General features: G+C 42.2%; 1 protein-coding gene across 1 annotated transcript in view; it reads left to right on the top strand.

The window, feature by feature from the left end:
* MTHFD1L (methylenetetrahydrofolate dehydrogenase (NADP+ dependent) 1 like) overlaps positions 1-13,682 on the top strand; it is a 115,684-nt gene that overhangs the window by 60,027 nt on the left and 41,975 nt on the right. The window contains exons 21-24 of the mRNA XM_083607957.1: positions 2,368-2,507; positions 5,513-5,554; positions 7,426-7,526; positions 8,411-8,588. Coding sequence (XP_083464083.1) covers positions 2,368-2,507; positions 5,513-5,554; positions 7,426-7,526; positions 8,411-8,588 — 461 coding nt within the window. The remainder of the gene's footprint in view (positions 1-2,367; positions 2,508-5,512; positions 5,555-7,425; positions 7,527-8,410; positions 8,589-13,682) is intronic.

Here is a 13,682-nt window from a genome sequence, read left to right on the forward strand (position 1 = left end):
GCGCTTGTTGGGGGAGAGTGTTGGTTGCAATTTTTCTTGATTTGTCTCAGAGTGGTTACTATCATGGTTTCCTTGCCGGGGAGGAGGGAGAGACGCAGAGCCTGCTTGTTCTAAAGGAGCAAAGCCAGAGAGGAGCCTCTCCTGCATTATTAGCAGCATCCTTCTCCACACACCCCACGCGTGCTCCTTGTCCCTTGAGTTCTTTTCCTTCCCTCCCCACTTAAAACGTGGTTACAAAGCACGGATCCACATGGATCCTCAGGATTTTTGCACTAGGTCACCCCAAATTCACCATCAGATCACATAGCATATCCATGGCTACAGCCTGCACCAAAAAACACACGCACCCACTGTTTCATGGGGCTGCAATGGCGCAAAAACGTGGTTACAAAGCATGGATCCACATGGATCCTCAGGATTTTTGCATTGGGCTACCCCAAACTCACCGTCAGATCACATGTCTGGCCACAGCATGAACCACAAAAATCATACATCCACTGTTTCGTTTAGAATATTTTTTCCTTGTTTTCCTCCTCTAAAAACTACGTGCGTGTTATGGTCAGGTGCGTGTTATAGAGCGAAAAATACGGTACTTCCTGGAGTCTTTTGAACTACTGGCTGAATTGCATTAAACTGTTCTGTGAAAGAAGCTCTAGCAACTGGAGATCTAACCCCTCCTCAATTGCCTGTGCTGCTACTGCTGCCACCTGTTCTAACTCCTGAGAGAAAGCAGCCCAGATAGTCCTGTAGACTGCAAAGAGAAAAATCTAGTGATGAATTCCCATGCTGCCTATCAGGAGAAAGTAAATCTGATAACCTCCAGTGGATCTTTGCACACCATGCAGGTTCTCTTGGCCTAGCTTGTCCCAGTGGCTAATTGTGGGTTTCCAACAAAATGTATTGCAAGTTGTTGTTTGATTCCCATTGGTTTAATAGAAGACTTATTCATACTCATGTCACTGTTGAACTAGGGATTATCATGACTCTTTCTTGCTCTTTGGCCTCCAGTTGCTCATGTTTTCATTGGCACTCTGATTTACAGGCAGGAAATAATACAAAAGTGATTGTGCTGAATATTTGAGCACAAACAGGTTTCAAAGCACATGGTTTTGGCACATGGCTTTATCTTCAGAATTACTCTCTGTTTTCTTTCCTTTGCAGTTGGTAGCCTTCATCCTAGCAGCTTTTGTACAGCATCCTGCTTCCTTCCTCTCTTGAAAGTTGGAGTGCTGGCACTCCTGGCTTTGTGTTTGTCACACTTGAGTCTTTTAAATAAGAAATTCTATTCACTTTTGAGATAAGCCCTACATCGCCACCACCTCTCCTCCTCTTCCTCCTCTCCTCCCCAAGCCAGATGGGGTCCACAGTATGGTGGCCATGTCCCCAGATACCCACTTCACATCCGCTAGAGTATCTTGTCCCCACTTTTTAAATGTATTGTTTAAAAATGAGGTTTGGGGGTTGTTACTTGTTTTGATTTCTTGGTTGCAAGGGGAGTTGCCTCTCCTCTTCCACGTGCTCAACTGGGGATTGTCACACACACCCCGAACCAATGGGGGGGCATGGGGGAAGAGAGTGGTGAAGCCCCATTGTGCAAACAGAAGTCCGTTCACAGATATTCTGCTGATGGGGCTAGTTAGGTGAATCCTGCCCTTAATAACATATAATTATAGAATTTCCATTTATTATAAATTTGTTGCAACAGATTGCATGACTATACATTTATTTTAACTATTTGTCTATCATTTAATTACAGTAATCTCTAAACAGTGTACAGGAGACCTAATACAATGAAGCTAAAAATGAAGTAAAACTAAAAATCAGAATTCACTTTAAAAGCCTGCTGAAATAAAAGTCTTCAGTAAGCACTGGAAGGTCAACAGGAGAGAGTTCCACAAAATACTGCAATACTGAACATATAACTCCTGGTGGATATGAGCTGAGCATCCGAGCCATGGTAGGCCACAAACAGTGGCTCAGCTGAAGACCTCAGTGATCAAGTAGAGATCTAAGGGATTAGGAGGTCCTGAGGTCTCCTAGACCCAAATTATAAAAGGGCATTGCAAATTAATAGAAGAACATTTAACTTCACCCAGAAATGTGTGGGCAGGGTAGTGCAAGCTTTTGATCACCAGAGTTATGTGCTGGCAATAGCCTGTCCCCACCAACAGTCTAGCCTCAGTGTTTTGAACCAGCTGAAAACTCTGGACCAATAGCAGCCCCACATATATGTAAAGCATCTCACCACTCCTAAAAGAGAAGGAAGAAGCCCCTGCACATATGGAGCTCTGTTTGTGTACACTAGGTGTTTAGTGACTGCCAAATTGACTCTCTGATCCCTCTTAACTAACCCCTTGTTCCTAACAGCAACTGAAGCTGGTTTTGGTGCTGATATTGGGATGGAGAAATTCTTCAACATCAAATGCAGAGCTTCTGGCCTGGTTCCCAGTGTGGTTGTGCTTGTTGCTACAGTGCGGGCTTTGAAGATGCATGGAGGTGGGCCAAATGTAAGTTTCTGTACCTATCTCATAAAACAAATGATAAATCTTTAGAACTCCCTAAGCCTGAGAAAGCCCCTTATCATTTGAAATATGTATAAACGCTTTAATTTCAGAATTGCTGGAATAGTTCGCAATGTAAGCTAATTTAACAAAGACTCTGATTTCACTGTCTTTCATCATGTAGATGTGGCATTATCTGTGTTGCTTGTTGGATTAAGATGTATTAAAGAGGATAGCTCTAAAAAGGACTAAAAATTTAGCAAGGAGAATTAGGTCTGTTTGGAATTTTTCTTCTCCCCCACTCTTTCTCTCTCTCTCTCTTTTTTACACGCAAGTACTGGCCTTTGAAATGCCATGGCTAAACTCACAGGGTTACATCCAGATTTACAGCACAATCCTAACCATGCCTACTAAGAAATAGGTCCTATCAAATTCAGTGGGGCTTACTCCCAGGTAAGTGGGGTTACAACTGAGTATTGCTGTGCTTAGAAGCAGACCCAATTAAATCAATGGGCATTCCACTGATTTCACTAAGGCTTCTCTAAGCATGACCAACCCATTGTGTCCTCTAGTCTGAACTGCTACCCACTCTGCTCTGTTTCTGCCATTTCCTCAGTCTGGAACTACTAACTAGGGATATCCTCTAGTCACTGTTAAGTACATTTAAGGCCAGCTGAATATAATGGAATGGGGTTATTAAAAATCCCTGGAAATGAAAGTGCTGAGGTTGCCCCCATTTCTTTGTCGTCTTTTGATCCTGATCATAGCAGTACTCAAGGCAGATGTATTACAACCAAATCTCCCTCTCCTGCCTCTCGAGTTCTTGGAGTACTTTCCCTTCCCTTATCCTGTCACCCAAGCATGCAGTCTGGCTTTCATCTACTTCGTCACTTTCCGCCCTCTTTTTCTTAACTTTAATTTCTCGCTAGAGCTGGACTTCCTATCTTTTTCCTGGGCTTTTGCAACCACTTCCCTGCGGGCCATTGCTATTTGTTTGTAAACATTTACTGGTCCCACTTCAACTATCTTAACCTCTGTGCAGAATTTTTGCTTCCAAGATTGTGTGGTAGCTGCTATGATCACATTGTGAGCAATGGCCCACATTCAGCCTGTCTGCAGTTTGCCTTCACATTCACCAGATTCTTGCCTTTGCCTTTCCTGGCTCTTCATCTTCCATGCTCACTCTGGCAGCCTTTGTTCCTAAAGTAGCAGATGCACCATTTCATGTTACACTGAAACTCTCTCACAGAATGCATGTCCTGATTCCACCTTTCAGATTCTTCTGCAAACTACTTTTTCTGCTTAATACTTTGCAAACTCGCTCTCTTACCTACAGCATGAGCCTAACCATGTTTACTCAGAAGTAAAGCCCCATTGATCTCAATGACACCTATTGCTATGTGAGTATGTTTTGGAATACAGTCATAATATTATTTATTAAACTCTTCTCATCATCCAGCTGCAGATACCTGTCAACTGGGTAACAATGACCAGTCCTTTTGCACCCAACCATCCCCAACCCCCAATTGAAGGGGATGTATTTACTTGTCTGAGAACTTGGGTTGAAATAAGACTGCTGCTTTGGAATAGCTGCGTGCAGGCTGAGCACGGCCACTGAAATCTCTAACACTTGTTTCACCTTCTTCGCTTAGCCAAATGAAGCATTCACTGTAAGCAAGGAAAGCACCAAGCCATATAACTCACAAATTAGAATGTAAATAGATTTTCGCCCCCTTGAATATTTCTAGCTCACTTCCCTTCCTTAACTTTTCCAGTTGAGGTGTTCTTCATATTTATGCTGGGCTGCTGGTTTTCAGGAACTGGAATCAATTTACTTTGTTAGTGTTGTGCTTTTGGGTTTCCACTCTGAAGAACTGCCAAATGTAGCTTTGCAGACTTAAACTTTTAAAATAATTATTTTCAAGCAACAGGGTTGTTCGAGATTTGTCAAGGAATAAGATTTCAAAGTGGGAAGTGGGACAGTGGTTACATTTCCTGACAACTCCTATTCAAGAGGCAAACCCAATAAACCCTGCCCCCAATTGTACCTTTCAGTGAGGTTTTCTAGCAAACCCCTCCCCTCCATAAGCTCCTCCTCTGATTCTCCACTTTCTCACCCTCTCCTTATCATGTTGCCAGCAACATCCAACTCCTCCACCTTTTCTCCCTGGTTATTGCTTCATCCACCCCCCTACTAGAAGCCAACACCAGCTAGCATTCAGGTGGTAGTCTTGGCAAATTAATGGGATAGGATGCTGAGCATTGCCTAAGTCATGTGCTAAAGAGGAGTGTGTAACAATGGTTGTGGTTGTTGGATAGGCTGCAGCTCTCTGCAGCCTTCATCTGGCATTGGGGCATTAGCGGGGAACAATTTCTTATATAGCATGGTAAAAATGACAAGCAATAGGTGGTCCATATTTGTCTCATCATTTTTTTAAAAAAGGTTCACAGTCACCTTAAGTGTCTTAAAATGTGCCTGAAACAACATGTTATTTGAACATGTTATGGGAGTTTCCAACTGAGATGAATGGTGTGAACACAGGGAATGGAGGCTTTTGCAGGGGAAAAGCAGGGGTGCTTAACCCTTCCCCCTACTTGCAGAGTTTTCCCTACAACCTCTCCTCACAGGCCACATTTTCCTCCAGCAGTGGCTGATGCAATGTAACTTCAGTTTCAAAATGGAAGCATGAACATTTTAGTAAAACTTAATGGTTTTATTTTGAGGTCTGCTAAAAATGAACTCCGGGCTCGAATCTGACATTGTTTAGCTAGTGCTGGCTTGAAGAATACTAGATGTTGCCAAATCACACTACAACATCAATAATCTGCTTGTGTAGATACAATAATTAATGAAAGAAGCAATGTGAAATTCTAATATTCCCATTGTTGATACTGTTAAATGCTGACCCTCGCTGCTTTTTAGAAAGGTATCAAAATAAGATTACATGAAGCAACCTCTTTGGACAGGTCTGTTCTATGACCATTGTTTAACTACTTGTTTGTTATCTTAGGTGACAGCTGGTGCCCCTCTTAAGAAAGAATATACAGAGGAGGTAAGATTTAAATCTTTCATTGTCACTTTGTAGGCAGTCAAGGTAACAGAGGAATTAAATTTGACATTTACAAAGACTAGACTCCTGGACGGAGGGGAAGGGTCGTAGCTCAGTGGTAGAGCATCGGCCTTGCAAGCAGAAGGTCCCAGGATCAATCCCCAGCATCTCCAGGCAGAACTGGGGAAGACTCCCTTCCTGAAATCCCATAGAGTTGCTGCCAATATATTCCTATTTCTGTTGTTTGTTTGTTTGTTTACCACTCTTAATTTAGAAAATCCCCAAGTTTTTATATGCTTTTGGCATTTCTGTTGTATTTGTTAGTCACCTAGTTGTGTCTGAACACTCTTGCTGGGCTACGGAAGCGGGATATAAATGATTATAAAAATAGATGTAACCAAATGCTTTGCAACAAAAATTCATTTTCCTTCATTATGATAACTGAATGCACAGGACTTCATAGATTCTCCATAAGAAAAAGCAAAGCAATTGTCCAGACCTTTCTATAGCATTAACAAATTGTGCAACAGTGTTTGTGTGTTCCTGTTTTGATGAGCTAAGAAATGCACGTTGTTTCTATAACTCTTGCTTAAGAATGCTACAATCTGCAGCTCTTTTGTTGTCTATTTGGTTAGTTTCTCCCCCCCAAAACACTTTTTTATTGCTTCATGGTTTTGATGGAAGTAGGCGTCCGGCCACAAAGCTCAAAGCTCATGCAACAAATATTCTGACCATAGGTTATGCATATAGTTTTACAGTGAGTGACTCTGTGACCAATGTGATAATCCCACACTAACAGCAGGATCTAGAATTCTGGTAGCCCCAAGATCCATCAGGGTTACCTTAAACAGCAGTGCTGGAAGGAGTGTTCCCGGCCATTGCTGTCTCTCTTGCATATGCACACGCATAAAGTGCTAATGGTTTCCCACATCCACATTTCAATATCCTCTTTGGCTTCCCTTTCTCAACACATCCTTAAAAATATATCTCTTGGTAATCACCTAGTCTTTGTCCTCAAATCCTATGTGCATCTCAAGACTGGAGGGGATGTGTATGTAGAACCTTTTTTGAGTGGTGCTTCCGGAAAAGTTAGAAGCAGCAAGAATCTCATTGTTCTGGTAACATCGTGCACCACCAACAGCCCCATGTGAACTGCAGATGTGGATTCACTCAGCAGCCATACCAGTTCTGCAAGTAAAGATCTTGAGATCTATAGATTAGCAGTGTCCAAAATTAGTTTTGAATCTCAGACATAATAGGCTTGAAAGATTTTTTTGGCATACTGGATTTCATGATTCTGTCCAGATTTGAGCTTCCTTGAACTAGTCACATGTTGAACAGAGTTTTCTAAGCAGTATGGAATACAGTTAATAAGAACCACAATGCTATGTATTTCTGTTCAGAAGTAGGCTTACTGCATAGGATTGCAACCTGTGGGAGATAAGCAGAAATCTCTTTATTTAATCCTGCTTACCATATAAACCCTTTAGGTGGAGCTGTGGGTTAGACCTGGGGAAACTTGGCTGTGGCCTATACAACTTCCAGGAGCTTGTTTTTATTAATCCACAGACATAGTGCATGATAGGCATCATTTTCATGGCTAGTAGGACTGAGTGTCTATTTTTTTGCCATGCTGCTGCCAATTCGTCTGAATGTAAGTTGTTTTAACTGATTTTAATACTGCATTCTTACATTGTTGCAACCCACCCTGGGGGCTTAGAATGAAGGACGGTTAAGAACTCTTAATATGATGATCTTGAGAAATTCACTGTACCATCTGGCTTTAGTAAAAAAAGAAGAAGCATTGAATGATAAGTGAAAAGTATTTTTATTGCAGTTAAATTTATATTGACTTTTTGTTCTCTGTCCACCAGAATCTCAAGCTGGTATCTGATGGCTGCAGCAACTTACGGAAACAAATTGAAATTGCCCAGCAGTTTGGTGTTCCAGTTGTAGTGGCTCTCAATGTTTTCAGGTAAGATTTGTTTTTTAGAAATCCATGCTGGGTCTTATGGGTCTTTAGAAATCCATTACCTGGGTCTTCTTTCTTTACCCTTTTTAAAAATGGGGATAACATTTGCCCACCTCCAAACTGTAGGGACCTCACTTGTTCTCCAAGAATTCTCAAAGATTATAGACAGAGGTTCTAAAATTATATCCACAAGCTCCTTTAGTACCCTTGGGTGCAGCAAACCAGGCCCTGGATATTTGAATTCATTTTAAGTTAGCTAGGTGTTTCAATGTGTACCTTCCACAGCCACCTCAGTACTTTCTGAGGTCTGCAGCTATCCTTACGCCTCTGACTCGTGAGCCCTTCTTCCAGAGAGTGGCTGCTGATTGCAACTAGAGACTAAAAAAGTAATGGAGGTAGCCAATCTGATATATAGCAGCACACATGGAAGGAGGAGAAACCAGTTTTCTCATCTCTTCAGTAACCCAGTGCCAGTTACCACGTTCAATTTTGTAGGAGTCAGTGGTGAATGGACCTTGGACCTTGCACCCATGGTGTATAAAGCTATATTGTTTTTAGTCTTGCCTAAGTTAAAACTGTGAATAGTGCTAAGTTTGTATAGACATTTTGCTTAGATATTTTGTATAATTCTCTTACCCAGGCAAAGGGGAACCTGTGGCCCTACGAATATTGGTGTACTGCAACTCCCATCATCCCTAACCATTGGCCATGCTGCCTGTGGCTGATGGGACTTGGAGTCTACCAAAAATATCTATAGGGCTACAGGCTCTCCATCCCAACTCTTATCTAATGAACTGCTGTTGTCCCTAAGTACATTAGTATGGAGAGCCACTTAGCAAATTTGACTGCTAAAAAAGTTGCAAATGAAATGATTGTTTTGTTGGCAGTACGGACTCTCCTGCTGAGATTGATTTAGTCTGTGAGATTGCCAAGCAGTCTGGAGCTTCTGATGCAGTGCCATGCAGTCACTGGTCATATGGGGGCAGAGGAGCTGTGGAATTGGCTCAGGCTGTAAGAAGAGCTGCCAATCAGCAGAATAGCTTCAGATATCTCTATGACCTGGAGGTAAGCAAAAGATCCAACCAATTTCTTTGTGGTATGTGCATTTATTTCCACATAGTGGAAGTTGTAGCTGTTCAGTATCAATCTTTAGGTGTACACATTACTCCTGTTGGGATCATATCTATGTTGGTGGTTTTTGTCAAAATTCTAATTCAAACATGTCCTGTTACAAGCGTTCTTACTCTGCACACTTTGAAAACTATTAGGTTCCAATATATATGATGGAATCCAAATTCTGTATGCATTGTTTTGAATTGTGCTCTGTTTTAATGTCTAACTCAGGATCTGGCACACATGCAACCCTTTTAATTCATAAGGTAAAAAGGTAAGGTAAAGGACCCCTGGACAGTTAAGTCCGGTCAAAGGCAAATCGCTTCAGGCTGAGGGAGCCGGCGTTTGTCCACAGACAGCTTTCTAGGTCATGTGACCAACATAACTAAACCACTTCTGGTGCAACAGAACACCGTGACAGAAGCCAGAGCACACGGAAATGCCATATACCTTCCTGCTACAGCAGTACCTACTTATCTACTTGCACTGGTATGCTTTCGAACTGTTAGGTTGGCAGAAGCTGGAGCAGAGCAATGGGAGCTCACCCCATCATGCAGATTTGAACCGCCGACCTTCTGATTGGCACAACCAAGAGGCTCAGTGGTTTAGACCACAGTGCCACCCGGGTCCCATTTTAATTCATATGCCCCTGCCTAATAGGATATTCCTTAGCTCAAATCTTTAATCTGTCTGGGAGCATCTGATGTTGCAGTATTTGTCAAAGTAAGCTGTCGGGGGTGGAGAGAAGGAGAGCTGATGATTGCCTAGATAGGAGACTACTGGGAGCCAATCTTTGCTTTTTAAGGAGGAGTGGATACTTAAAATAATAATTAAGAAGTAAGTACATGTTGAACATTTGTTTATTGTTGGATTTCTCCAGATTATTGCCCTTTAAAACAGTCAGTCTTAAATTTAATTCCATTTTATGCAGTTGCTCTCTGTTTCTTCTTCTTCTAAATCCTACCATTTTATACTAGTGAGCATATAGCACTAGATTAACCAGTGCGTTGTCAGCTGATGTAAGCAAGTTAATTAGCATCAAGATTAGTAATTAAATTTCTGGCATAGTTGGAATGTGGTGTGAAGAAACAACAGTGCCCTGATTTGAGAGCGTGAGTGAGATGTGAAAAGCCTTACATCGTTTGTCAAGAGGCTGAAATACTAAGAAATAAGGTGAAGCTAAAGATATCCAAATAAATTGTGGGATTGGGAATTACACAAGGGATTTTTGCAAAAATGCAGACAGGCGGCAAGCAGCTTTGAGAAGACCACAGAGAAGTTTACAATATTAACAATGTTTATCTTCACACAAGAACCCATCTAAATGGTTTGACTCTGTGTTGTTTATTATTTCTTTCCCATTGTTAAAGAGAATTGCCCACGAAAGCCATCTGAATTCTGTATGAAGCAATCTGTATTTCACAGGATTTGGGGTTGTTGTTTTTTAGTATCAGCTAGAATACAAATAGTGATCATCAACTTATCAGTTCTCCCATCTAAGAAGACTTCCTTCCAGTGTTTCGAACAAGGTTTTAAGTTGAAGCAGAAAGCTATTACTCAGCATAAGTGCATCCATTGGCAATAAGCCTAGATAATGAGGGTAGGGTGGCGGCACAAGTAGATGTTGAATCCTATACATCCCTTTCCCAAACCTTCCAGGCTTCAGTAATTAAGTACAGGGGTGGCGAACTTCAGACTCAGGGGCCAAATGTGGCCCTCTAAGCCAAGCTTCCTCAACCTCAGCCCTCCAGATGTTTTGAGACTACAATTCCCATCATCCCTGACCACTGGTCCTGCTAGCTAGGGATCGTGGGAGTTGTAGGCCAAAAACATCTGGAGGGCTGAGGTTGAGGAAGCCTGCTCTAAGCTCTGGCCCTTGGGTCTGTTCTCCACACCACACTTTCTCCCCTCTGACACCCCTTCATTGGTCCTTCTTGCCACCTTCCTTGAGTGTTGTTCATGGCTGGAATGTGTCCTTGAACACTCCTCACTGGCCCTGCCTCACACCCTTCTAGAGTATTTTTGCTTAAATGCAAATGGGCCCTTGAACTCAGACAATGCCCCTTATTTGTCTGGATGGAGAAGGTGTGTGTAGCACCCAGTCAGCAGTAGAAAGGGGAAGTTTCCACTCCTTGTTCCACCTACTTTTGCCCATGGTCTTGCCCACTACCGCCACATGGTTGCCCAGAAGGGAACGCTGAAAAGGTTCCCCTACCTTTGTGCTACAAGATTGTAGCGTAAGGTTCCTATTGCTCACAACTTGCGGCCAGCCGAAATCCCATTTGGCTCTCAGAGATTTCTGCTGACTAGAGATTTTTTGTCAGAACTACATATTTCTCCTCTTAAGAAATCAAAGTACAGAAAACATGACACAAGCCGTCTCTCACCACATCAACTTGGGTGAAGACAGACATAATTAAAAAGAGAGCCTGCAGCATGTCCCTCAGCAATGGAATGAGCCTAGCTTTTTCCTCACTTCACAATTTGATTGACAGATAACGCATACCAGTAAATCAAATGCTGGTTCCTCTGTGAGTCTCGCTCTGCCTTCACGCTTCAGGCAGGCACTTTGTTTTTTAAAGGCTGCATGTACATGTGTATAGGAACATAGTTGCCTTATATGAAGTCAGACCATTGGTCTGTCTAGCTCAGTATTGTCCTCATTGACAGGCTGTGGCTCTCCAAAATTTTAGACAGGGAGCCTTTCCCAGTCCTGTTGACGGTGCCAGACATTGAGCCTGGGACCTTCTGCATGCAAAGCAGATGCTCTACCATTGAACAATGGCCCTTCCCCAAATGAGACAGCCTGTTTTTTGCTTTATTAATTTGATAGAAAAAAGTGTAGAACTACTTGGACACCTGCCAATAAGAGTTGTGCACAACCGAGTTCTACAAAGTTGCATAATTATCTCCCCCCATTCAATCCTTGAGAATGTTTATACTGAACACAGGGAGGCTGCTTCTAAACATGGGTCTCTGCTTCAAAAATATTTCATCTGTTTTATTTATTTCAGTTGATTTAAATTTATATTATTTGAGTTGCTGGAACCTTCCCTAGGACTTTAGGATGAAAGGTGGACGAAAATAATAATAATCTAATACAATCGTACCTTGGATCACAAACGCCTTGGATCCCGAACAAATCAGCTCTCGAACAATCAAAACCTGGAAGTGAGTGTTCCAGTTTTTGAACGATTTTCAGTAGCCAAACATCTGGCATGGCTTCCTCAGCTTCTGATTGGCTGCAGGATGCTCCTGCAGCCAATCGGAAGCTGTGCCTTGGTTTTCGAATGGTTCCGGGAGTTGAATGGACTCCCAGAACACATTCTGTTCGAGAACCAAGGTACAACTCTAGTAACAACACTGAAGCAGTTTCAAATACGGTTCAGATACAGGGTTTGTAGATCAGGAGCCAAACCCTGATGGACATAAGGATTTTTGACAACCCTGAAATCACTGGGTTGAATGATTTAAACTGCTTTTAGAATGCTTTTTTAAATGTTTGTTATTATTATTCATGAGCCACTTTGCTAATGGGAACGATTCAAGCAGCTTTCCAGACACACTGGAAATACTAAAACCATTTAAATTAAGAACAATCAATAAAAAACAAAAAACATCTATACAAATAAAAAAGAGTGGTTTTGTAGATGCTGCCCCACTAAATGTGGCCACAAATACTTAAAACCCTTTAAACTGAGGGCCAAAAGCCTGTGGGAAACAGGAAAGTTTTTGCCTGGCCATATTAGTGATATGGGCTCATCCAAGAGAAAGGGTAAGATATAAATTTCATCAATAATCAATAATGGTGTTGTAGATTTGGGAGGAGGACCCCCTTAAACCCTAGAAATTAATAAATGCTAGGATTTTGATCAGGTTTAAGGTGCTGGTTTTGACCTTTAAAGCCCTATGCGGCCTAGGACCCATGTACCTACAGGACTGCCTCTCTTGGTATGCCCCACGGAGGACCTTAAGGTCCACAAATAGCAATACTTTGGAGGTCCTGAGCCTCAAGGAGGTTAGATTGGTTTCAACTAGGGCCAAGGCCTTTTCAGCACTGGCCCCGACGTGGTGGAACGCTCTGTCACAAGAGACTAGGGCCCTGCGGGACTTAACATCTTTCCACAGGGTCCACAAGACAGAGCTGTTCCGCCTGGCCTTTGGTTTGGATTTGGTCTGACCCTTATGTTTCCCTCCCCTTATGGTCTTGATTTATCGGCTACTTTAAAATGAGGCTGCATTTTAGATTGCATTTTAACCTGTATTTTAAATGGGATTTCCACCCCCCCTCTTTTTCCCTATTATGTTTTTACTGTGATTCTCCCCGGCTCTGGCTGGGGAGGGTGGGGTATAAATTATTATTATTGTTGTTATTATTATTATTATAAGGGATATGAAGGGAGAATACAAACTGCAGAGGAATTCCTGGGCTAGCCTATGCAAAACAAAGTGACCAAGCTAGGGTCTTTATGAAACAACTATCTGTTTTATTTATTTATAGACATTTATAGCCCATCCTTCACCACGTGGTCCGAGGACTGAATTCTCCTTCCTCTTGCATTGGCTTTGGTAGTTGTATTAAGCCATAGTCCCCTGTGACATCCATACCAGGGAATTCTGGCTTGATCTCAGTTAACTAATCAGGATATTAAGTCAGCATCTGACATTGCTGGAATTATAGATACGTGTTTGGCTGTGACCCAAGGATGTTATTTTATGCTTGTGCACTGAGGTTTTGGTCCTTATAGAGCAGGGGTAGCCAACACGGTGCTTCCAAATGTTATTGGACTACAACACCTATCACTCCTTGCTATTGGCCTTGCTGGTGGAGGCTGATGGGAGTTGTAATCCAACACAACATTGGGCACAACATTGGCTACCCCTATTACAGATGTTGCTCATGGATAGTCACAGTGGGGAGACAAATAAAGCTTCTTTGCTCCTTCAAATCATATTAATTTGAAGTGTAGGCCACCCTGCTTCTTTCCCCACCCCCTCCAAGGAATCACATCTGTCAGCATGGCACTTGAAAGCATTCATAAATAC

This window comes from Podarcis filfolensis (genome assembly GCF_964270895.1).
Source record: "Podarcis filfolensis genome assembly, chromosome: 3".
NCBI lineage: Eukaryota > Metazoa > Chordata > Lepidosauria > Squamata > Lacertidae > Podarcis > Podarcis filfolensis.